Below are 26,681 nucleotides of genomic sequence, written 5' to 3'. Positions count from 1 at the left end.
AAATTTCCAATTTGATGTCTAATATGTCTGACAAAACTTTTATTACAACATGCTTCCAACTTTTTCCTCATCCTTCCCCCATCTTAGTAATTGGCATGACTATTTACCTAGATGCTCAAGCGAAAAACATTGGTATTATTTTTTATAACTTCCATTTATTCATTCTCCAGCTTCATTCTGTCAGCAGATTTCCCTGTTTCTCCAAAATATATAAATGAAATATGTCCATTTTTCTCTCTCTCTCACCACAATCTCAGTGTAAGTAGCCACTATCTCTTGCCTGGACTTTGTAGTAGTCTCAGTTGTTTTCCCTGCTTCCACTCTTACTCTCAACTTACACAGTCCATTTCCCAATCCATTCTCTGCCTAGTAGTCCTGTTGTTTCTGTCCATTCTTCTGTCAGGGTCTTTCATTTACTGTCTTCTTCCTGGATTACTCTTTTTCTATTTGCCTTTGATTTGCTCCTTTTCTTTATACTTCAGATCTTGACAAGTCAAAGTAAAGTCATGTTCCTCAGACATCTTTGATCACCCTATATAAAATAATCATCTCCCTGCAAATTATACTCTATCATATCTTCTCTTACTTCCTTCTTCACATTTCTTGATCTAAAAGGGGAGTGGCTGGGGAGGGTAGAGCATGTCGTATTTATTCTTACTTATAGCCTTCATTTATATAGATTGATCTTGAACTGCTCTTTTCACTTTTTCTCGTCTATATAAATCCTACTTTTCCTCCAAGACCCTCCTCAAGTTTTACATTTTCCATTCCATTTTCCTCGTACTTTGTATACATTGAACTCCCCTTTCTATTCTTTATGATCTTTTGGTGCTTTAAAGTCCCGTTAGCCCTTTAAAGTCTCTTAAGTAGATAATGCTAATAGAGATGTTAGAGTTTTAAAATGGTCAATCTTTATTTTTATATTTTCTGTGGTGTCTTCCATATAGAACAAGTGGCTGGAGTTCCTTGATATGTGAGTTCTTTGACATGTTTGAGTTAGTACGTCAGTAAGTTTATTTTGTTAAAAAATTATTATCTCAAGCCATAAAAGATTAACTATATAGAAAATTTTGCCTCCATTCTACAGCTGTATATTTAGTTATATGTCATATAAATCTTCAGTTATTATCTATAGCAAATATTACTAGCTTTTACTTGACTTCTAAATTTCTTGGGTAGTTACTCTTACATAATTATTTTATATTCTCTGTAATTCAACACTTGGACATTATGGATACTCAGTACCTATTTGTGGGTGGTTATATACTCTCTGTTTCTTTGTTGATTAGGTAAAAAAAGAAATCCGGGTCCATTGGAATATGTTCATAAGTTCTCGGGAATGTAACTTACTTAAGCTAACTAAATGAGTGCGTTACACCAATATCAAAAATATTTTCTGAGAAGTTAATAATAAAACTAATTCATTTGTGGAAATACATGCCATGTTTCCAAGGAATAAAACATTCACTAGTAGAATTTTACTGATTGGGGCGCCTGGGTGGCTCAGTCGTTAAGTGTCTGCCTTCGGTTCAGGTCATGATCTCAGGGTCCTGGGATCAAGCCCCGCATGGGGCTCCCTGCTCCACAGGAAGCCTGCTTCTCCCTCTCCCCCTCCCCCTGCTTGTGTTCCCTCTCTCGCTGTGTCTCTCTCTGTCAAATGAATAAATAAAATCTTTAAAAACAAAAAAAGAATTTTACTGATTCAAGACATGACCAATATGTCCTAGAAGGTAGGGAAATGGAAAAAAATCCACTGTGTATGTTACCCCAGATACATTATAAAATGTGTACTTTTGCACATCAGATGAAGATAAATAAAGGAGGAAAACCAAAGAGTAGAATAAGCTGCCCAAGTTGAAAAATTAGAAAATAGTGATTCATCAAATAAAATCTGCAAAACAGGTGCATCAGGGGTTTAAACATATCATTAGTAAGCATGATAATTTCCCTATGTCCCTTAAAAATTCCTATAACACATTGAGTTAGGTATTCTAAAGCCTTTAGTTGTTGGAAATATAAAAACTGATAACAAAAATGTACTGTGGAACTCCTCAGGAGGTATACTCAACTGTATCAGTATTTTAAAAAATCTCTTTCCAGGAAAGAATGAAGTTAACTTACCTGCTAGTATTACTAATAGTTGCATTTAATTAGGTAAACACCGTGAATTCAGAACAATTAATCATTTGCCATAACTGTTTATTCTTGATTCATTACTGAACTAGTTTACTGTCACTGACTATGATATAAATGAGCATTTTGTGAGTTTTTTTCTTTTTGTTTTTCTTATATTGATAGCTGTACACAGCAAACTTAGTTCTTATTCCTTGCTGGACTCTGACTTTTGAAAAGTTATTTTAATAATACATTGAATTATCTATATTAACTATTTTCCTGTTTGGGGATTTACAGGTTTGTTTTGATAATACTTCAGTGAATATATTTTATGCTTTGAATTAATTTATTATTTCCTATTATATCATACAGTTATATATTTTTTTTAATTTTTATTGTTATGTTAATCACCATATATTACATCATTAGTTTTTGGTGCAGTGTTCCATGATTCATTGTTTGTTCATAACACCCAGTGCTCCATGCAGAACGTGCCCTCCTCAATACCCATCACCAGGCTAATCCATCCCCCTACCCCCCTCCCCTCTAGAACCCTCAGTTTGTTTTTCAGAGTCCATCATCTCTCATGGTTCGTCTCCCCCTCTGACATACTCCCCTTTTCTTCCTCTCCTGTTATCTTCTTCTTTATCATACAGTTATATTAAAGATGAATATATGTTCAATGAGAATTTTTTATTTAAAGAAAACTGATTTGTGAAATTTTTAATTATGCAAAAAAAAAAAAAAGGAAGAAAAAAGAAACGTTTTGCCCGGGATTCTTCAGAATCTAATGTATTTTTCATTAAAATTATTTCTATAACGTAGGTACCCCATCTGCTAAAAAACACAGTTTTAAACAGGGTGTTTTGACATACAGTATGGGATACAGAGAACTAACACCTTTCATATTTTAAGGGCAATATTGCCTTGATGTCGAATAAACTTCTATTTCTCTTTTGATGTGGAATAATAAAATACTATCTTTGTATCAATTTATCTTATTCCTTAATAAGCAAGATTATAAACTTTTTTAGGTTGTTATACTTTGAGATTTTTATGTTGTTATACTTTGAGATTTTTTACTATGTGATAATTTAGGCATTATGGAGAGTGTAAGGATGAAAAATATGGAGTATGATTATGAAAATTTATTTATATATTTGAAAATATATAATTTTGCCAAGTGTGAAACAGTTATTCCATATTAATGATGGCACCATCTTTGTTATTAGTAATAATCTTGCAGGAGGAGGGAAGGGTAATCATTGTGAAATATGCCAAAAGCATTCTTCAATAATGGTCTACTCTGAGGCAAAAGATATTACCAGAGCCTCATCTCAGTTTGGGGAGGGCATCCCTCCTTTTCCAGCCCCCTCTAGGCTTCCTTTCTCAAGAGGGAGAAAAGCTATATCATGGAGAAACACCTATGAAGGTCACAGCCCAGAGAAACAGGCTAAATAAGAAATTGAGATTTAATTCTAAAATTATAGAATGCTTTTCCTCCCCCAAACCTTACCCCCATAACCAAAACAAAAAAAGAAAAAAACAACTATGCAAATATGCAGATACAAAACAGGAATCCAATATAGTAACAGTGAAATACAGTTGAAAGAGGCATGGACTCTGAAAGAGAAGTACTGAGGGAAGCCCAGAGTCAATAAGGGACACAAAACAAAGATAATAGAGGAACTTGAAGCTTCTGACCCCTATAACAAATATCAAACACAGCTCACCTCCTGGCCAGATTAACAGATCCACATAGTAGATGCTTATTTACCTCTGTTCCTATTTCCCAATACCAAATGGTGAACTTTCAACAAAAATTAGAAGACATGCCTAAAGACAAGAAAAAACAATGTAAAAGACCAGAAACAGACTCAAATGTTGGAATTATCAGATAGGGAATTTAAAATAACTGATTAATATGTTAAGAATTGTAATGCAAATAGACAATATGCAAAAAAAAAAAACATGAGTATTGTAAGCAGAGAGAAAATCTAAGGAAGTATCAAAAGCAAGTGCTAGAAGTAAAAAAATACTAACACATAAATGCCTTTGATGAGTTCATCAACAGAATGGACACAGCTGAGAAAAGAATCAGTGAGGTTGAAGATAGATTAACAGGAATTGCCTAAGCTGAAATGCAAAGAGAAAAAAGAATTGGGGGAAAAATGCAGAACTGAACATCAATAACTATGGGACAGTTTTTTATGGTGTAACATATGCATAATTGGAATACCAGAAGGAGAAGGAAAAGAACAGAAGAAATATTTGAAGTAATAATGGCAGAGAATATTACAAAATTAATGACAGACACCAAAACAGAGGCCCAGGAAGCTTAGAAAATACCAAGCAAAATAAATATAAAAATAACTACACCTAGGCACATCATATTCAAACTGCACAAAACTAGAAACTATGAAAATCTTGAAAGAAGCCATAAGAGGATGGTAAAAACCTTACCAATTAGAGGAATTATGACAGAATTATGACAGCCTTCTCATCACCCAGCAAATGAGAAGAGTGTGGAGTAAAATATTTAAAAGTTGAAAGAAAAAAAGCCACTAACCTATAATTCTGTATCCATTGAAATTATTCTTAAAAAGTGAAAGAGAAATTCTCTTTGAAACAAACAAAAACTAAGAGTATTTATTGTCAGCATACTTGTCCTATAAGAAAAGATAAAAGAAGTTCTTCAGAGAGAAGGAAAATTACTTAGGTTAAAAATTTGGATGTACATAAAGAAAGGAAAGCATAAGATAAGAAAAAAAGGAAGGTAAAATATTTTTTATTCTTCATTAATCTAAAACATTACTATTTAAAGTAATAGCAACAAGGTACTGGGTGATTATGGAATATGGATAAATGAGATGAAGGACAGCAGTGTCTATAAGGAATAGGAGAAAGGGTTTGGGAATACTCTTGTTATAAGGTATCCATACTACAAGTGAAGTAGTATACTGCTATTTAAGGGTGGACTGAGATTAGTTAAAAATGCGTATTTCAGGGCACCTGGCTGGCTCAGTTAGTAGAACATGCAACTCTTGATCTCAGGGTTGTAAGTTTAAGCACCACATTGGGTGTAGAGCTTATTTAAAAAAATGTATACTGAAAACACTGGAACAACCACTAAAATTTTTCTGAAAAGAAGAATAATTGATATGTTAAGAGAGTAGATTAAATATAATATAAAATGTTCATCAAAATCAGAAGAGACAGAAAAGTAGGGGGAAAACATATGCAATGGGTAGAAAACAGTTACAAATATGGTAGATATTAATATAATTATGATAATACGCACTTTAATGTGAATGGTTTAAATATACCAATTAAAATACAGATTTTGTCCGAGTGGATAAAAAAAATAAGACCCTTATATAAAAGAAAGACCTAGCTATGTATTATCTGTAAGAAACTCACTTCAAATATAAAAAATTAGATAAAAAATAAAGGGGTGGAGAAAGATATACCATGAAAGGGAAGCTGGAGTAACTATATTAATTTCAGACAAAGTAGATTTCAGAACAAGGAAAATTATAAGGGATAAAAAGGGACATTACATAATGATTTGGTGGTCAATTCTGCAAGAATATTTAAACAATCCTAAATATTGCACTGAACAAGAGTGTCAAAATACATGAGGCAAAAACTGATAGAAATGAAAAGAGATATAGAAAAAGCCACTATAGTTGGAGATGTTAACATCCCTCTTAAGCAGAAGATCAGTAAGTATGTAGATAATTGAACAACACTGTCAGTCAGCTTGATCTAATTAACATTTATAACAATTCCATTCAACCACATCAGAATATACATTCTTCTCCAGCTTGTGTGGAGCATTCACCAAGATAGGTCACGTTCTGGGCCATAAACCTCGCCTTACCATGTTTGAAAAAATAGTACTCATGCAAAGTATATTCTCAAATCACAGTGGAATTAAACTAGAAACCGATAACAGAAATTAAGCTGGAAAAATCCCAAATATAGAAATTAATTAAAGAATGTACAAATAACATATGGGTCAAAGAAGTCTCGAGAAATTTTAAAATAATTTAAATGATAATGAAAATACAATTTATCACAATTTGCAGGATTTAGCAAAAGCAGTGCTTATCAGGCAGCTTATAACCTTAAATTCATATGCATGAAAAGAAGAAATATCTAAAATCAGTAACATGAGTTTCTACCTTAGGAAAGTAGAAAAAGAAAAACTAAGCCCAATGTGAGAAAAATTGTTTTTAAAAGTTTGTTTTAGGGAAAAATCAATAAAATTGATAAGTACCTAGTGAGCCTAATGAAAAGAAAAAGATGAAGAGCCCAAATTACCAATATCAGAAATGAAAGCTTGATGATCACTATAGCCCCTATGGGCATTAAAAGGTAATAAAAGAATACTATGAAAAATTCTAGGCCCACAAATTGATAGCTCTGATGAAATGGGCCGGTTTCTTGAAGGATGTAGATTGTCAAAACTGACAAAAGGAGAAATAGGTAATCTTAATAGATCTATATCTATTAAAATTGAATCAATAACTTGAAAATTAATAATTAAGAAATAATTTCTGAAAAAACACAGGACCAGATGGATTCACTAGTGAATTCTATCAGATAAAACTCGATTATAAGATAACAAACAGGGGTGCCTGGGTGGCTCAGTTGGCTAAGCATCTGATTCTTGATTTCAGCTCAGATCATGATCTCAGGGTGGTGAGATCAAGCCCCGCATCAAGCTCCATGCTGGGCATGGAGTCTGCTTAAAATTCTCTCTTTCCCTCTGCCCTTCCTCCCTGCCGCTCGCACTCTCTCTGTCTCTTTCTCTCTTAAAAAAAGAAAAAAAATCCAGTTAAAAAGTGGCCAAAAGATCTGAACAGACATTTCACTAAAGATAATGATGGTAAATAAGCATATGAGAAGATGCTCAACATCATTGTGACTAGGGAATTGCAAATTAAAGTAATGATAAGATACTACTATATATCTTTTAGAATGATTAAAGTTAAGACATACACAAAACTGCCAGTTTCTAATAAGGATGCAGAACAGCAGGAACTTTTTTCATTGGTGGTAATAAAAAATGGTACAGCCACTTTGGAAAACATTTTGGCAATTTCTTGGAAAGCTAAACATAGTCTTACCATACATTCCAGCAATCACACTGCTAGGAATTTAATTTACTATACTGATTTTAAAACTATGTCCACACAAAAACCTACACATGAAAATTTACAGCTTCTATTCATTATTGCCAAAAACTGGAAGCAACCAGGGTCCCTTCAGTAGGTGAATCAATAAACAGACTGTGGTATATCCATATGATAGTTTATTATTCAGGGATAAAAAGAAATAAGCCATAAAGCCACAGAAAGACATGCCTGAATTTTAAATGCATATTGCTAAGTGGTAGAAGCAGTCTGAAAAGTCTACATGGGGTATGACTCCAATTTTGACACCATGGAAAAGGCAAAACTCTAGCAATGATAAAAAGTTCAGTAGGTACCAATGATCCGGGAAGCACAAGATATTTACAAAGGTGGTAAACAGTGTGATAATGTAATTGTGGTTACATGACATTATGCATTTGCCCAAACCCATAGTGCCTTAGTACAGAGTAAATCTTAATATATGTAATTTTTTAATATATGTAATTTTTAAAAACATCATTTAGAAAATTGAGGAATCCCAGAATGAAATTCAGACTGTGACAAAACAATCTAACTGTATTACAAACTTATGAAACCACCTTACTGAAGATGAGGCAAAAGGTGCTGACCTAAGTAAATTTGGACATAAGGGAAATCTGTAAGAATAGAGGCAAAAGAAACTGTGTAATAGTGTACTCTGGTTGATAAAGTTGTTTCCCATGGGGATAAAGTTATTAACTATACCAGGTTAACAATTCTGATATTGCCACATGTGTATACTGAAATTGAACTAGTAAGTAAATGAATGGTGGATGGTGGAAGCCAGGTTTCTCACTGTTGGAGTGGGAGTTTTCAAGTAAGCAAGGAGGGGGAGTAAAATGAATCATGCAGTAATGAATTAGAGTTGGAGATACTAGGAAGAACTCATCTTTACCTCATTATAGACACAGATGATTACATGTAGAAATACTTACAGATATGGGTATATACACATTTGTATACACATATATTTCTTTGCTTCGTCAGCTGAGAAGGCCTAGAGGCAACAACACTCCAGTAGCAACAAGCTCACTTAGTTCTCAGATCTTGGTTTCTAATACCATTCTCCAGCAAAAGGAACTAGGGCTCCTTGGAGAAATGGCTGATTCTAGGATTGGAGCAGGAAGTACACAAAATGAGCATGGGCCATTTTGTAGTGTTAGAAAGTAAGGGTTCAAACATACATGTATGTGTGCATGTGCTCATACAAACATACGATTGTATATAAATGGGACATAGGCAATTGAAAGAGTTTACAATGGTCAAAGCTTGAATAATTCGGGCAAAAAAATGAATAACATAGTATTGGATTATAGCTCAAAATATAAAGTAGATATCCATGAGTCCATACTGAATGTAAATAAATGATTGAATGAATAAATCAGGGAGAAGAGACACATTGTCCAGGCAGAGGAATTCCACTTTGTCCTCAAGAAATTAGAGTATAACTCCTCATTCTTTAAGTGACTTCATTCCAACAAATATAGTATGGATGAGGGGGAAGGGAGTAACTACAGTGGAGGCACTTGAAAAACACTACCTAAACCAGGTGACAAGGATAGCATCCACAGTGATAAGTCATGTTGATAATATATATCCTTGATTATAGTGTGATATAAATGGCACTTTACTTGTATTTCCTCGGTAGCCCATAACTCCAGCTAATCATGAAAAGCAAAAACAAAAACAAAAATACTAATTGAAGAACACTCTACCACATACCTGACCAATACTCAAAATTGTCAAGGTCATCAAAAAAAGGAAAATCTGAGAAAGAGTCTAAGGAAACATGAGTCATGACAGCCAAGAGGAGCCAAAGGAGACATGAGTACTAAATGTAATGTAGTATTCTGGATGGGATCCTGGAACAGGAAAAGGACTTTAGATTAAAGCTAAGTAAACTATGGACCTTGGTTAACAATAATGTATCAACATTGGCTCATTAATTGTACAAATTTACCATACTAATGTGCGATGTTTATAATAGTTGAAACTGGGTGTTGGATATACGGCAACCCTATAGTATCTTCACAATTTTTCTGTAAATCTAAAACTGTTCTAAAATTAAAAGTTTATTTTACCAAAAGTTCCATTTTATATAGGTCTTAAAATGCAAATTACCTATTTTGTCAGGAAGTATCAAGTTGCTGGGGATTTGGAATGGAAAGAAGGAAAGATTATGAAGAGGCATGAGAAAAGTTCATTATCTTGATTGTGGTTATGGTTTCACAGTTGTATTTATATGTCAAAACATCAAATTCTACACTTTGAATATTTGCAGTTTATTGTATGTCAGTTATATTGATGAAAGCTTTTTTAACAAATAGGGAACAAACAGGAAAGAAATAAAACAATAGACCTAGAGGGGCGCCTGGGTGGCTCAGTCGTTAAGCGTCTGCCTTTGGCTCAGGTCATGATCCCAGGGTCCTGGGATTGAGCCCCGCATCGGGCTCCCTGCTCTGCAGGAAGCCTGCTTCTCCCTCTCCCACTCCCCCTGCTTGTGTCCCCTCTCTCATTATGTCTCTCTCTGTCAAATAAATAAATAAAATCTTTAAAAAAGAAAACAGTAGACCTAGAACCAATTATATCAATAATTACAGCAAATGTAAATGATTTAAACAAGACTCAGCTACGTGTTGTAACAAGAAGTCAACTTTAAATATACTGATGTAGTGTTTAAAAGCAAAAGAATAGGGGGAAAGATATGCAATACAAACACTCTTCAGCAAAATTTGTGTTGGCTGTACTAATATCATACAAGGTCTACTTCAAGAAAATTAGCCAGGATTAAGAGGGGACATTTATAATGCTAAAAGTGTCTATTCGGTAAGAAGACAAAACAATCCTAAATATATATATACCTAAAAACAGAGTTTCAAAACACATGAAGCAAAATTAATATAACTGAAAAGAGAGAAATAGAAAAATCTACAAAGTTGAAGACTTCTATAATCTCTCAGTTATCTATAGAACAATTAAACCAAAAATTTGAAAGAATATAGAAGATTGGAACAACACCATCAGTCAAATTGACTTAATTGATATTTATGATGTACTTAACTATAGAAGACACTCTTTTCAAATGTTCATGGAACATTTACCATCAAAGACCATATTCTTGGTCATAAAACAACACTTAAAAAGTTTAAAAGAATTAAAAATCAAGTTCTCTGACCATAATTGAATTAATTAGAAATCAATAACAGAGGGGTACCTGGGTGGCTCAGTCAGTTAAGCCTCTGACTCTTGGTTTCAGCTCAGGTCATGATCTCTGGGTCATGGGATCCAGCCTTGTGTCAGGCTCTGCTCTCAGCGCAGAATCTGCTTGAGATTCTCTCCCTCTCCCTCCCCCTCTGCCCCCATTTGTGCACTCGCTCTCTCTAAAATAAAGAAATAAATAAAATCTTTTTTGTAAAAGAAATCAATAACAGAAAGGTACCAGGGAAAATCCTCAGATACTTGGAAATTTAAATGACACACTTCTAAATAATCTTGATCAAAGATAAAGTCTTAAGGGAAATTAGAAAATATTTTGAACTGAATGAGAATGAAAATACAATATGTTAAAATTTGTGAGATACACTTAAATCATTGTTCAGAGGGAAATGTATAGAGTTGAGTTTATATATTAGAGAAGGAGAAAAGTCTTAATATAATTAAGTTTTCACATTATGAAATTAGAAAAAGAGCAAAATAAACCCCAAAAAAGTAGAAGGAAAGAAAAAATAGCAGGAATCAATAAAATTGAAACAGATAGGGAAAATCAGTGAAAATAAGAGGTGGTTTTTTTGAAAAACTACTTAGAATCCTTTAGCCAGATTTACCAAAAAAAGGAAAGTAAGCAAATTACCACTATCAGAAACAAAAGAGGGGCTATAACTACAGATGCTACAGACATTAAAAGTGTAATAAGGGGAGATTATAAATAACTCTATTCACATTAACTTAACAACTTAGTTGAAATAGACCATTTTGTGAAAAACAAACTACCAGTATTCCCTGGAGATGAAATAGACAACTGAATAGTACCATATCACTGAAGAAATTTAATTGGTATTTGTAACCTTTCATAAAAGAACACCTGGTCAAGATAGTTTTCCTGACAAATTCTACCAAATATATATCACTTTTCTGAAGTCTCTTCTAGAAAATAAGATAGAATACCTCTCAACATACTTTATGAGGTCATCCTTAACCTGGTATCAAAATCATTCAAAAATAATAATGAAAAGAAAATTTGTAAATAATATTTCTTGTAAACATATACACAAAGTATTAGTAAAGTGAATCCAGCAATATATAAAAAGAATAGTACACCAAGACCAAGAGGTGGTTATCCTGGGGATTCAAGACTGGTTCAATATTTGAAAATTAATCATTAACTGTAATCTATCATGTTAGCCAACTAAAGAAGTAAAACCGTATGATCATACCAATAGATGCTGAAAAAGCATTAGGTAAAATTCAACATCCCTCTAAGATAAAAAAAAAACCCAGTTAAGTAGTAATACAAAGGGAATTCCTTATTTCGATAAGGGGCAATTACAAAAAATGTCCACAGCTGACATCATAATAAATGATGAAAAACTAAATGCTTTCTAAGATTGGGAATAGGGCAAGGATCCATCTTGATACTCCTGTTCAACATTATTACTGAAAGTCCTAGAGATAAAACAGAGTACATCTGTTCAAAGATGACATGATTGCCTACATAGAAAATCCTAAGAAATCTACAAAAAGACTCCTAAAACTTATAAGTGTGCTTAACAAGGTTGCAATTTACAAGGTTAAAATATACAGACATATTTCTGTATACTGGCAATGAACAATTGTAAACATTTTTAAAGTACCATTTACAATAACTCCTAATTTAAAAAATGTTATGTAGGTATAACTCTTAATATTTTCAGGATCTTTATGCTCAAGACTATAAAACACTGATGAAAAAAATCAAAGACCCAAGTAAATGAAGAGATACACTATGATTATGGATTGAAAGACTCAATATATTTAGATGTCCTTTCTCTCAATAAAAACAATCTTAATGAAGTCCCAGCAAGATTATTTTTGTAGACATAGACAATCTTAAAATACATATGGAAAGGTTAAGGAACTCTAATAGTCAAAACAATTAAGAAAAAGAAAAAAATGTTGGAATATTTACACTATAAGATTTAAGACTTACTAGAAAGCTATAGTAAACAACAGTGTACGGTATTGGTGAAAGAATTGACACACACGCAAATCAGTGGAATATGATAGAGTCCAGAATAGACCCAGACAAATATTGTAAATATTGACAAAGGTGCAAAGGCAATTCAGTTGTGAATGGATATATAAATTGTGGTAAATCCATACAATGGAATACTATTCAGCAATAAAAAAAAATGAGTGAACTATTGAAACACAATGTGGATGAGCTTCAGTTGTTAACACTGTGCTAAATGAAAGAAGCCAGTCTTGAAAGGTTGAATCCATTTATAAAAGATATGAATCCATTTAAAACATTTTTTGAAAGGCAAAACTATTACCCTAAAAACTTTATTTGAATAGCAGGGGTCATGGTCATATTATTTGCCCTCTGCATGGAACAAATACATCATTTATGTATCAAATATGCTTCCATGTTTTTCTTTTCTTTAACCTTGAAACTCTAAAGTACATTGTTATTCTTGGCCTCAGCATGATTGTGAATCTAAAGGTAGACAATGAAGTCACATGGCTATAAGGTGACTGGCCATCTGAATGGAAACATTCTAATAGCAGATTCTTAGACTCTGAACAGTATTTCCAAGAACTAATTCCACCCTTCTGCTATTCTTTTATTTCCACTTCCCCATCCTTTTTTTTTTTTTTTAAGATTTTATTTGTTTATTTGAGACAGACAGAGAGAGGGAGCACAGAGGGAGAGTGAGAGGGAGAAGCAGACTATCTGCTGAGCAGGGAGCCTGATGTGGGGCTGGATCCCAGGACCCTGAGATCATGACTGACTAGCCAAAGGCAGACACTTAACCGCCTGAGCCACCCAGGCGCCCCCCACTTCCCTATCCTTATTTGAAAACCACTGCTCCCCATCCTTATTCAAAAAATACTGCATTTGAAAAAATCTTTACTTCTTTTGTTAATCACTTGTGCAGTACAAAGGAGCTTTGATCTAGGAGCCAAAAGACTTAAGTGACTTTGGGAAAGTCACTTAATGTTTCTTAAGTTTATTTTCTCATCTTAAAGTAGAGATAATAACACCTGTCCTGCTTACTTCATTTGTAAAGATCTGATGAGCCAGTGGAAACTCCCATTTTGTATGTTATAAAGTCATTGGTAAATAAATGTAAGGTTTCACTACTATTACTAAATATAAGAAAAAAAAAACAGTATTTTGTGGTATCTTATGGTAATCACAGGAGATTCAACTCTGAAAATTGTTATAATCTCAAAAATTAATGCAAAATGAATAAGGACTTCATAATCTCAAAGTTGATTACTCTGGTTTTATTATCATACATTATTTAATTAAATTATTTAATAGAGTATAAAATATGCTATTACACCAAATTTGGAGTACAGGACTAGACATCTTAGTACAAATTAAAGTTCTGTAAATACCATCAGGATGAATAACAAGCAATATACTTCTTAAGATTAATTTCAATTATGAAGGAAAGAATTCATAGTTTTAGTAAAAGCTGTAGTTGTTTCCTTCTAGCAGTAGATGCCAGTAGAGTTCTTTTTAAGAAAAATCAAGTTGCCTAAGTACTTCCATAGCAACAACTTCCTGGTCACATTACCATATATAGAAACATTGCTCTGCAGACTAAAGATTCTACTTTCTATAAGGACTTTGTAGCAAATGGGAACAGTTTTATTGGGGGGAAAAAAAAAGTCCGGGTTTGAAATGTAGGGTTTTCACTCATCTAGTGAGACTTAATTCCTCCTTCTCCTTTTTTTTCTACTTACTTTGCTGTAATAGCCTTATGCATTGTTTTAAATAAATTTATCTTAGTGTTCTAGTTAGGAATCTGGAATATATGTGCTAAGCTTAAGCAACGTTGAATATGCCTGGCTAAACATGTTAAAAATCAATATGGTAGGGCTGAAATGTTAGGATTAGTTCATGCATTTGGTAAAGGAATACCATGAGTGCAATATTTTGGGAAGGTTAATGTGTCAGAGATGAGTGATTGAAAAAAATGACTGGAAGCAGGGAAAACAAGTAATTTTAGAAATCCACATTTGCACATTATAAAAACGAAACCCAAAGAATGAACAAAATTAAGTAATGAATATAATGAAAAAGAGTTCAATGACATTGCATAATTAAAAACATTTTCAAATATTTGATGATCTTACTTAGACCTTTAATCTATTAAAAATGAATGCTTTCTTCGACATATTTATTGAGTATGTAATACATGCATTACATTTATGAATTCAAGTAATGTAATTTGAGATATAAATTTATAAACAGCAAGTTGTAACACAAAAGTTTAAATCAGTGGAGAAAGAGAGCAATTTATTTTCCAGGAAATATGTGGGAAAATTCAGTGAAGAATTTGGAGTGAGCCTCAGGATGAATAGAATATCTGTCAAGAAAGCAAGACAGAATTAAGGAATTTCATCTACTTCTGCCCCTATAGTCCTTCCATGCTCTGTAGAGGTTTTTTCAAGACTGCAGACACTTTTTCAGTGTCTGTTTTGTGTAAAGCACTGTCAGATGTCAATAAAAAATTATTCTTATACACACACGTTTACACAGAAAGCTACAAATTTTAAAAGCTTAGTATTATAGATACTGTTCCCTGTTTGGTTACATTGATACTAATTTTGTTACACAAAACAAAATGTACATAATGGAGCTGTTACTTGGAAAAATTCATAAGTCAATTTTGTGTGTGTGTTTTGTCCTAAACTGATTATATTATTGTTCCAATTTATTCTGTTTATTATTATTGTTCCTATTCTACTTGTCAAGCAGTTGGCAGGAAATCTGGACTAAGATATTTTTAGGTAGATCCTCTTTCTCCCAAGGAGAAAAGCATATAGATTTCTCATCCTTTAATTGGTGTCAAAAGTCAAGTACTCAAAATCATCATTAAATGTTACAGGTTACTTCTTTCCTGCAAATGGATAATGTCAATTTTACTTACCTTTAATCAAAACAGTTGTTTTTAAGTCAGACCTAAAGTTAGGGATCAGGGAAGCAGTAGTGCTTAGTGTTAAGTTTTAGAAATTAACACGTCTCAGTAAACTAGAAGGAAATTTTTTCTCAGTGGAAATGTTTTGCTGTGGCTGATTTTATATAACTCTAAATCTTATATTTTGTTCCTTTTTTACATATTTTAGAATTTTTTAAAGATTTATTTATTACTTTGACAGAGAGATAGAGAGCACAAGTAGGCAGAGTGTTTTAAAAATGTACTGCTGATAGACACTTGTCAGCAGATTGTAAGTTTGATAAGCAGTACTCATATACTACGTTTTTGTAGTTCTGTATATTTTAGACTTAAGTCGGTGAGTTAGCAAAATTCGGTTCTTTTTTTTAAGTGCTAGTTCAGATTTTTCTTAGTTAAAACATGTTATAAAGTTGTTCTGCAAGAGCTTTTAATATCCATTTTATACAAGTTTTCAGTGAAAAGTTAACTGCTTATAAGGATTCATAAAATCTGTACATTAGCTGATTTCCTGGAAAAAAACACAGCCTTTTTAACATACTGTTTGGAGAGTGGTTTGGCCTTAATTGTTTGCATAGGGTTGTAATACATGTTTAACTAGTTTTCTTTTTTTTTTAAGTTTTTTTAGTCTATCTATATATAAAATCTTATCTTTAATGTTCTCATTAATATTAAACACTCTTAAGCATAAAACCTTTTAGGCTGATATTGCAAGTCTTTAAAATCCTCATCTCTAGTTGAGATGAAGGGTTTGCTAAGAAAGGCTCAGTAATGTACTGTTTTATATTAACAGGAAACAGAACAGCAGTAGTGGTTTGAATACCCTGCAAACAGGAAGTTTGACACATGCATAGCTCTTAGCTTCTGTGTAAGAACTTGTTGAGCTCCTTCTGGAAATATTTTTAGTTACTTTAAGTAAAGTGTAAATGCACATGAATGGCAGCTTATAAAGAACTACCCTGTAACCAGTATACAGGTACAACTGCTCTTCAGAAATTGGAAGGTTTTGCTAGCCGATTATTTCATAGACATTCTAAAAGTACTGCACATGATCAGAAAACTGCTCTGGAAAATGACAGCCTTCATTTCTCTGAACATACTGCTTTATGGGACAGATCAAGTAAGTTTTTTTTTTTTAATGATACATTTTAACTAGAAGCTAAAATACTAATTGGAGTTTTAGAATCAAGCATAAAGAACAATGTTTTGTCTTTTTATGATTTACACAAGGACATTTTGCAGGATGAAGTTGCAAAATTCCACAAAGACTTGATTATAAGTTGAACTGAATTGTGTAGTTCATTGTTTTGTTTTATATGTGACCATTAAGTCACATATCAGTAGGAAATTTTCTATAGAATTCTTATATCATTTCTAGTGTGTATTACTGTTTGTTTTTATTTTTTGTTCTTATATAAAAGTGAAAAGCCTAAATTTTAGAAACAAATTTATTTTTTTAAAAAAATTTTGGATTTATAAGCCTTAAAATTTAAAAGGGCAGAAGACTCTTGAATTTATAATTAAAGTTCTATTATGTTTACCATTTTTTATTTTTAAATGCCTGTGTGAAAGTTACTTCAGTTTTTTTACAAGCAGGATTTCTAATATGAAGGCATAGTATAATCACTGTATGTGAAATCTTATATTTATAACATTATGAATATCAAAAGCTTTTATAATTATATTTTATGTTATTTATAATTATGGTAAAGGAGGAAAAAGTTGTTTATGCATACATCACATTCTTTCCAGGCATGTTAAAATGTTTGGACTTGCTGCTTTGTTAAAATGGTGACATGTAACCATTTTTGGTGACGTGCACTTTAAAAGATAAATTTCATGTATAAACAATACCAGTGCCTCCATTCCACATCTCACCTTGGACCCTCCCCAAGGTATTTTAGTCACTGTGACTAAAGGAACAATAGAATTACCCTTGGTACCTTTGCCCTTTTTGTGGTGTTTGATAATCAAATAGCACTAGGTTTTGCCTTTTTCTGTTTATCTATTCCATAGCAGTTTAAAACTCAGTTTAAAAAACAAAACAAACCAAGAATGGTTTATAAAATTTACTCCTTGGTTTTATAGTACCTTCATGGTTCTATAGAAGCTTATTTGAATTATTTATTTACTGCATCAAAAATTTTTTACCTTCTTCGAGCTGTTTTAAGGAGAAAGTAAAAAACACATATATTGTTAAAATTTTTCTTACTTAAAGACTTGATTGTTTAGAATTAATCCTTACTGTAAAGCAGATTGATAGATGAGGAATCTCAAACATCTTCAAGTTAATGAACTATTAAATATTGGAAATAATACTACATTACTAAAATTAACCGTACAACAGAAGTTTGTTATTCATTCCACTTGTCCTGTGCTGTTAAATTGCATTCTCCTACGTCCCTTTGGAATCTTCTTCATGCATTTTGAAGACCTTTTAATTAAGCATTCAGTGAAGAATGAGGACAGTACTGAATTAGTTTCGGTTTCACTAGTACCTATTCCTCAAATAGTGGGTATTTGTTTAGTTAGTGTATCTCAAATGAATGAATATCACAGGCCTGTAATAATTAAAAGTTATGTTTGAACTATACTGTCCCCATTTTTAAAAATATATGGGGCCTGTGATGTTTTCTGAAACACATTTTAAAACCTAGAAATTGAAGATAACATCATAAGTATGATTTCTTTTAGAAAAAAGAGACTGATAAAATGCTGTTAACATTTTTCTTTATTGTGATAAGGAAAATAAAATAAATAGTACACTTGTAACACAAGTAAAATTAGGTGCAGAACTAGAGCCCTGCAAATAATGGGCATGATACAAGAAATACTTAGAGTAGCTGAATGTTCATTAATCAAGTATACTACTCTCTTTTCTCTTTCACATCCCAAAAATATCAAAAGACACAATAATTTTATATACATAAAGATGAGTATAATGAATACAAGCTCTAGTTTTTGTACTATAGTATGGGATATGTTGCTGTAGAGGAGAAAACACTGATACAACAGAAACAGAGGAATCCTATCATTTCAAACTTTCAAGGTTTATTTTTGTGATGAAAACACAAATTATCATTTACAGAGTGAGTTATAGAAGGAATTTTGACTACGTGAAGTTTTTATGAAAACCACATTCTTCAAGGCTACTTTAAAGCATTCTACTTGCATGACTTGTTTGATAAGAAAAAGGAATGTGCTATCTCCTGATAATAAACACTCTGAATATGCTTGATCCAAAAGTGCTATTTTAAGAAATCAACTAAGCACAGAAAATACATGTAATTTTTTAAAAATTAGATTTGTGAACTATTGAGTAAAGATTAATTACCAATTTAAGCATTTATAAAATGTAACAAGTTTTAATCCAAGTTTCTTCTCTAGTCTAGTAAATATAGGAAGAAATACAGAATAAAAGCCACATAGTAGTTTCCAGGTACCTTAACTGTGTTTCATCTTTTATTATTAAATTAAGTAACAGGAATTCCTGTTTGATAACATAAATATTTAACAGCTGATTCCATCTACATGTAAGTACAAGAAGTTCAAAAGAAAAACATGGAGGAATTCTGCTTTTTGTTCTGACTCAGAATGAACAGGAGTATTGACATTCATTGAATTGACATTCATTGAATTCTCTTTGTAGCAAGTGTATTATGGTTAGCTTTTAAATCTTCCTTTGATCATAAATGTATCAAATTATACAGTGCTGAACTTGAAGTTTTCACATTTTAAATCTTGGACTTTATACACTTAATGAATGTCTAATAACATTTTAAGGACTGAATAGGTGAATACCATCAAACACTTTTCTTATTCTCCTTTCCCATGAATTGACAGGCTATTTTTCTGGTAGATACAAATCCATATGAGTGAATTTTAGATTTAAATACCATATTAAACAAATAAACAATTTTGTATATGGATTTCTTCAGGTAGAATTAGATAGCTAAAGTGGGTTATCAGACCCCTTTATCTAGTCAGTTTTACCTTTCCAAAGCTCATACAGTCTTTAAAACAATTCACTTTCATGTTTCTTTTTTTTTCTTTAAGATTTATTTATTTGTTTTAGAGAGGGCCAGGGAGGGGCAGAGGGAGAGGGAGAGAGAGAAATCTCAAGCAGACTACGTATTGAGGGTGGAACCCAATGTGGGGCTGGATCTCACGACCCTGAGATCATGTCATGAATCGAAATCAGGAGTCAGACACTTAACCAACTGAGCCACCCAGGTACCCCTTTCATGTTTTTTTCTTAGGCCACTGAATCTGTGTGATTTTAACTTCCTTTTTTTTTTCATTGTAACATCTGTGCTAGAAGACCATCCACATTATCCTTTTATCTGCTTTTTCCATCAGCAGCTATTCCATAAGCTTCTTGGTAGTAATCCATTTTTAGTCATTTGGCAAATTTTTTGAGAATTTACTGTATCATAATCTATAAATGGTCTCTGGGAAAAGTAAGATCTAGTTCTTACCCTCAAAAACAGGAGTAGGAAGAGCAAACATAACAAACAACATAATATTTAAGGTATAGTGAAATGGTTACTTAAAAATATAAGTTTACTGTGGGAGCTTAGTGTAAGAAGAAATTAACTTATTAAGGGGAGATGGGACCTTCAAGAATATAAAGAATGAATTGAATTTTGAGACTCAGAAAAGGAAGAAAAGGTTATTTTATTATAAGAAAATAAATAACATACACAAATATGTGAAAATATGAAAATTTAGGATTTACTTAAAAGGTATAGTAAGATATTGTCTAGAAAGGTAGTCTGTAGATCTGATCTTTGAAATCTATTATATATTCAGAATTTTGAACTACATTCTAAAAGACAGTGGGGAGCTAATCCAATTTTTTAAAGTGGAAAATAATATATATGCATTCTTTGTTAAAAGGGCCTAAAGAATTTTAACTAACATAATAAAGGAAAAGCTAACTTGCTTATTCTGCAAGGAAATGTATTTGGATACTAAAGATTTTTTTATTTGAGCTGGGCAGGTAATTACAACTAAGACTTTTGGTTACTGCATGACCATGGCAAATGAATAGTCAGACACTGGATTCCCTTTACAATAACAGAGCTCATTTAAGATGTTTCTTCTTCCTGGAATTCCTTTTCCTTTCTTCTACCAGTGGTGAGATCTGCTCGTACTTTCAGCTCTGCTCAAATATTATCTCTAACAAAATCACCAAAGCATTCTTTTCCTGTTTTTCATTCCATTAGAGTTCATAATCTCTTCCTATGTTCTCCTATCATTTTAGGTTCACTTCAGTTATGGTTTATTTTATAGATTTAAAGTTATATTACATTAGTCCTTAAGTTACATATCTCCCCTATTTGACTTTGAACTCCTAGAGGGCATAAATTTGTCAATTTATTTTTGGTATTGCCAGCATAGTTCTCAATAAACACTGAGTTGTTTGTGAGATTGCTGTTAAATATCACTATGGTCTTACACTAACAAGCATTCTCTAATTTGTTCTATTATGATCTTTGTAATTTATTTCAAAGGCTTATGGTCATTAACCAAAAGCAGTAAAATGCTGACCTGAGCATGGAGAATACCACATTCCAGAGGCACTAAACTCTTCAGTGTTATCTGTGTATTTTTATCATGATTGCTTATAAGAATTTGAATAATCAGCAGAACTTAAACTAATTGGAAAATTAAATAATTTAAAATTAGAAAATGTTTCCATGGGCTACTTAGCAATGCCAAGCAGTATATCAAGTGTAATAACATAAAGAGTAGCTTCTATTTGCTTGTGTTTTGCAAGAATAGCCATACAACATGGTTAGAGAAAAAAGATTAAGTATATATTCTAGGTAGTGTCTTGCTACTCAAAGTATGTTCCCAATCCAACAGCATTAGCATCATCTGGGAGTCTGTTAACAAAGGAAGACTCTCGGGATGCTTGGGTGGCTCACTCAGTTAAGTGTCTGCCTTTGGCTCAGGTCATGATCCCAGGGTTCTGGATCGAGTCCCACATCGGGCTCCCTGCTCAGCAGGGAGTCTGCTTCTCCCTCTCCCTACTGCTCCCCCTGCTCTTGCTCTCTCTCTCTGACAAATAAATAAATAATTTAAAAAAGAAAGAAAGAAAAAAACAAAGACTCTCAGGTGCTATCAAACCTGAGTCCATATTTTCATTTTTACAGAATTACCCAGCTGATTCATATGCACATTAAAGTTAGAGAAGCACTTTTTCCCTAGTGATATTTTAATCTGATTACCAAATAATATATCTTCATTGGAGAAAATTTGCAAACCTTAGAAAAGAACAAAGAAAAATGTAAAAAATCACACAATTCCACCAAAAGATAACCACTGCCAACATCTTTTGTATATATAGTCTTATAGATACAGATATCTTTTGTATTTATACACTAGTTTTTGCATAGATAAACGAATTTCCACCAGCCCCTAAATTTGGATCTTTTAGTACACAGTGTTTCATTACATTTTTGCTCATCATAAAGAGTTGTTCCACAATATCTTTTAAGATGGCTGTTTTGTATTATATTTTAAGGATGTACCACAATTTATTAAACTGATCACCGGCCATCTAGATTGTTTTTAACTTTTGCTATTATATAAAAAAATGCTGTGATAAACATCCTTGTAGGTAAATCATTGTACATATTATTTTTATATTTTATAGGACAAATTTAGAGAACTGTTATGACTATTTTAAGACTTTTGCATTAAATTAATTGCACCCCAGGTATATAAGTAATATATCCTTTTGGAGTTAAATTTGTTTCAGTATTCAGAGAAGATGTTTAAATTCCCTTGTATAATTTTCTGATACATCAAATATGCTTTATTTTCTCCTTTATTATTAGTGTTTATCAGAATTTTCCACTTTTCAAAATTGATCAATTATTAGTAGCAAATGGTCTGAGAGACATGTTTTAGTTGGTGAATAGACCATTATCATTAGATGTTCCTTGGTAATCAACAGACTATAATCTAGTTGGGTTGGAGATTCAGTCATATTATAAAGTATATCACGTAATTCTGATTGTGCAATATAGCAGTGACTCTTACCCCTTCATTCCCACATTCCCTGGGTGGAATACTGTCATATACATTATCACATGAAACATTTATTTACTATCTGTCAGACATTGTTCTAAGGACGTTGCATATATTCATTTATATAATCCTTTAAAAAACCCAGTAGGGTAAGTATTATTATCATTCACATCTTACAGATGAAGAGACTAAAGCACATTGAGGGACAGTAATTTCTTCAAGATAACATATCCAAAGGAAGAAATTTGAACAAAGGCAGTCTGGCTCCAAAGCCCATGCTTTTAGTACCTATTCTGTGAAATCTTTCTATATGTGATTAGAAAAACAGGTCTCTGGCTCCTATAGCAAAGATTTGTGTCTGAGGTTTCCTGTTTATGCAGAGACAGCATGCATATTATGAGGACCAAGAAGGCCAACAGGCTAGAAAGAGAACTTTGAAAATAAGATGCCATCCAAAAAAGAGCTAATAAATCGAAACTGGAGTGATACATTCTCTGAAGGATTGACTATTACTTGCAAAGTCCTAAAATAATGGCTGCTTTTAACTCAGTTTTTGACTAGTTGTATAACTTGTATGGCCCACTTAGGATACAAATAACGTTTCATCGTTTAAATATTTAGATTAATCACTTGCACTCATCTGTTCATATTAGCAGGACTGCTAAGTAGCTCTTTTGTTGGTGTCTCCTTCCAGCCCCCTTCACATATTGCTAAACTTTTGACAGTTTACTCATTATAGAGAGGCTAATCTTCCTTTCAAAGCATAGATGAAAAAAGAGATGAGTATTTTGATTAGTATATAAGCTAGTGGTCTCATTTTAGCTTCATTTGATTTTGCTACTGCTCCATAGTTTCATGGTTTAAAACTGGTCCCAAAGAATTTGATGTATCCTTCCTCTTGATGTGATGACACTGATCCTTGTGGAGACCTTAGTGATTCTGAATAGGAGGATGACCACCCTTTCCAGTGTTATGCTTATCCAAGGGATATATCACAGGACTTAGTTTCCTTAATTTATACTTACATGTTTCATGATCCTGACTTCCATGCCAGGTTGAATGTGGGACAAGGTTATCTTTTAGCCCTTCCCCCACTATCAAAATCAGCCTTCCTCTCTTGAACATCTTGTCCAGGGATAGCAAACTGGTTGTCTGTAACTCAAATGTAGCTCACAGGTACGTTTTGTTTGGTCCTCATGGTATTTTTTAAATAATTGAATTTGATACCATTATTTCATATAAAAATATAAAATAATGATTTTAAAACAAAAGATTTCATGCTAATACTGGACTTCCATATCCTTGAACCATTAGAAAAGTTGATTTCAGTGGCCTCTTATTCCCACTTAAGAATAAATGGGCACTGAATGAATATCCTCTTTAATCGGGATTTATACTGTGTGATTTACTCTGGCCTTTACTTCTATTGTTTTGCCTATATGGCCCCTGTAGGCACTTAAATTTGGCCTATAGTGCCTCTAATGTGGACCCTAAATCACCAACTCAGATTCTCCTTTCCTCTTTGATAAAGCTTTAGTGTGCCTCCTCATGGGCCACAGATACTATCACTAAAATTCATGAAAGAAATTCTGGTAATTCTGAACCTTAGAAAAAATGGGGTCTAGTTATAATCCCTCCCTTTCAGGATCCCCGTTTTATTTTTAATACAGATCTACTTACCTCCTTCCCTTTAATTAGTTTTGTTTACCATTAGGTATTGGGAAGGAACAGCCTTTACTAGCTCCAAAGGGTTTTTGTTAGATCATTTCCCCAGACTAATGGATGCCTACCAGCCTTATATTTACATAATTAAGTTGTCCACTGAAGTGATTCTTCCTAGAGCAAAGATCTGCTTCAGTCAACTGTCTCTACTTACATAGAAGAACAGTTGACAACTTTTTTTTTTTTAAGATTTATTTATTTGTAGAGAGAGAGGAAGAGTACACACATGCACCCTTACGAGCATGGGGAGGGGCAGACGGAGAAAGAGGGAAAGAATCTTAAGCAGACTCCCCACTGAGCGTGGAGCCTGATATGACATGGGGCTCAATATCACAACCCTGAGACTGTGACCTGAACCGAAATCGAGAGTTGGGCACTTAACTGAGCCGCGCAGGAGCCCTGACAACTTTTTAAAAAATGAAGTATGACTTATGTACCATAAAACTCAGTCATTATAAGTGTAGAGTTCAATGTTTATTAATAAATTTATAGAATTGTGCAGCCATCTCCACAATTCATTTTTAGAATATTTCCATCACTTGAGAAAGTTCTTTTGTATCCTTTGGTAATCAGTCTCCACTTTCACCTCAACCACAGACAAACCCTGACCTGTTTTCTGGACCTACAGATTTCCTTTTCTGGACATTTTCTATCTTTACAGATTTTCTGTCCCTATAGATTTTTGTCACTACAGATTTTCCTTTTCTGGATGTTTTATATAAATAGAATTATACAACATGTAATCTATTGTTTCTGGCTTCTTGCACTTAAAATAATGTTTTTGATGTTTATCCATGTTATAGATCAATAATATTATTGCTGAATTATAGCATGCTGTATGGATATAATACATTTAGTTTATCCATTCAGCAATTGATGAACATTAAGACTGTTTCCAGTTTTGGGTTATTTGGATAATGTTGCTATAAACATTTGCATACAAGACTGAGTGGACACATGCTTTCAGTTCTCTTAAGTAGATGTCTAGGAGTAGAATTGCTGGGTCATATGCTAAGTTTCTGTTTATTCTTTTGAAACTTCCAAATTGTTTTAAGTGGCTTTACCCTTTTACATTGCCAGCAGCAATGTATGAGGGTTAGTTTCTTCACATTCTTTTTAATACTTAATATCATCAGTCTTTTTGATTATAACCATTCTGTTATATGTGAATTGGTATTTCATTATGGTTTCAGTTTGTATTTCCCTAATGATTAATGATGTTGAGCATATTTTCATAAGTTCTTATAAGCCATTTGTGTATCTTCTTTGGAGAAATATATTTTCAAATATTTTGCCCACCTTCAAAATTGAGGATTTTTGCCTTCTTATCATCAGGTCTTAAAAGTTCTTTATATATTCTGAACACAAGTACTTTACCAAATACATTATTTGCAAATATTTTCTCTCAGTCGATGGCTTATTTTCTTAAATGATGTCTTTGAAGAGTAAAAGTTTGTGATTTTAATGAAGTACAATTTATCATTTTTTTCCTTTATACATTGTACTTTTGGTGCCAAATCAAATCATTGTCTAACCCAAGACAGTGAAGATTTTTATTCTCTGCTTTCATCTAGAAATCGATTTTTTTAGTTGTTTTTGTATATGATGTGAGGTATGGAGTGAAGTCCTTTTTTCCCCCGCCTTCATATGGCTATCCAATTTTTACTGCATTTTCTTAATCCAATTTTTAGCATCAGCTATCGTTTCTTAAAAAAAAGTCTGCTGGGATTTTCATAGAGATTGTACTGAATCTGTAGATTAATTTGTAAAGAATCGCTATTTTAACAATATTGAGTGTTGTAATCCATGAAGATGAAATATTTCTCCATTTTGTAGATGTTCTTTAATTTCTATGCAGTGTTTCCTATTTTTTAGTGAAGAAGTCTTGTTAAAATTGATTTTTAAATATTTCTATTAATACTGTTGTGAATGGAGTGGTTTCTTTTTTATGTTTGGGTTGTTTGTTCCTAGTATATTAAAATGTTATTGATTTTTGTATATTAATCTCACATCCTATGATGTTAATAAACTCATTTATTAGTTCTGGTAGTTTCTTTGTAGATTCCTTAGAATTTTCTACATATAGTCAAGTCATCTGCAAATAAAGATTATCAGTCTATATGCCTTTTTTCTTACCTCATTGCACTGGCTAGAACTTCTCATACAAAATTGCATAGAAGTGGTGAGTGCTGACATCCTTGTCTTATTCCCAGTCTTAGGAGGAAAACATTCCATCTTTCACCATTATATATGATGTAAGCTATAGAGTACCCACCCCCAACACACACACGCCCTTTATCAGCTAGATGAAGTTCCCTCCTAGTCCTAGTTTGTTGAAAGCTTTTATCACAGGTGTTAAATTTTATGGAATACTTCTTCCTCATATATTCAGATGATTATGTGGTTTTGTCTTTTATTTTATTAATACAGTGTATTTCATTAATTGATTTTCAGT

General features: G+C 32.6%; 1 protein-coding gene across 2 annotated transcripts in view; it reads left to right on the top strand.

Moving 5' to 3' along the window:
- Window positions 1–26,681, top strand: part of PRKACB (protein kinase cAMP-activated catalytic subunit beta) — a 116,196-nt gene that overhangs the window by 35,614 nt on the left and 53,901 nt on the right. The window contains exon 1 of one of the 2 annotated variants that reach the window (XM_028102447.2): window positions 16,319–16,583. The exons of the other annotated variant lie outside the window; for it this stretch is intronic. Within the exon in view, the coding sequence (XP_027958248.1) occupies window positions 16,400–16,583 (184 nt within the window). The 5' untranslated portion in view covers window positions 16,319–16,399. Of the gene's footprint in view, window positions 1–16,318; window positions 16,584–26,681 lie in introns of those variants that run through there. 2 annotated transcript variants of the gene reach the window in all.

This window comes from Eumetopias jubatus, unplaced genomic scaffold, assembly GCF_037043125.1.
Source record: "Eumetopias jubatus isolate StellerSeaLion01/CBP00866 unplaced genomic scaffold, mEumJub1_p1.0 scaffold_4, whole genome shotgun sequence".
Lineage (NCBI taxonomy): Eukaryota > Metazoa > Chordata > Mammalia > Carnivora > Otariidae > Eumetopias > Eumetopias jubatus.
The sequence above is the reverse complement of the archived record's forward strand: the minus strand, read 5'-3'. Positions and strand labels throughout refer to the sequence as shown.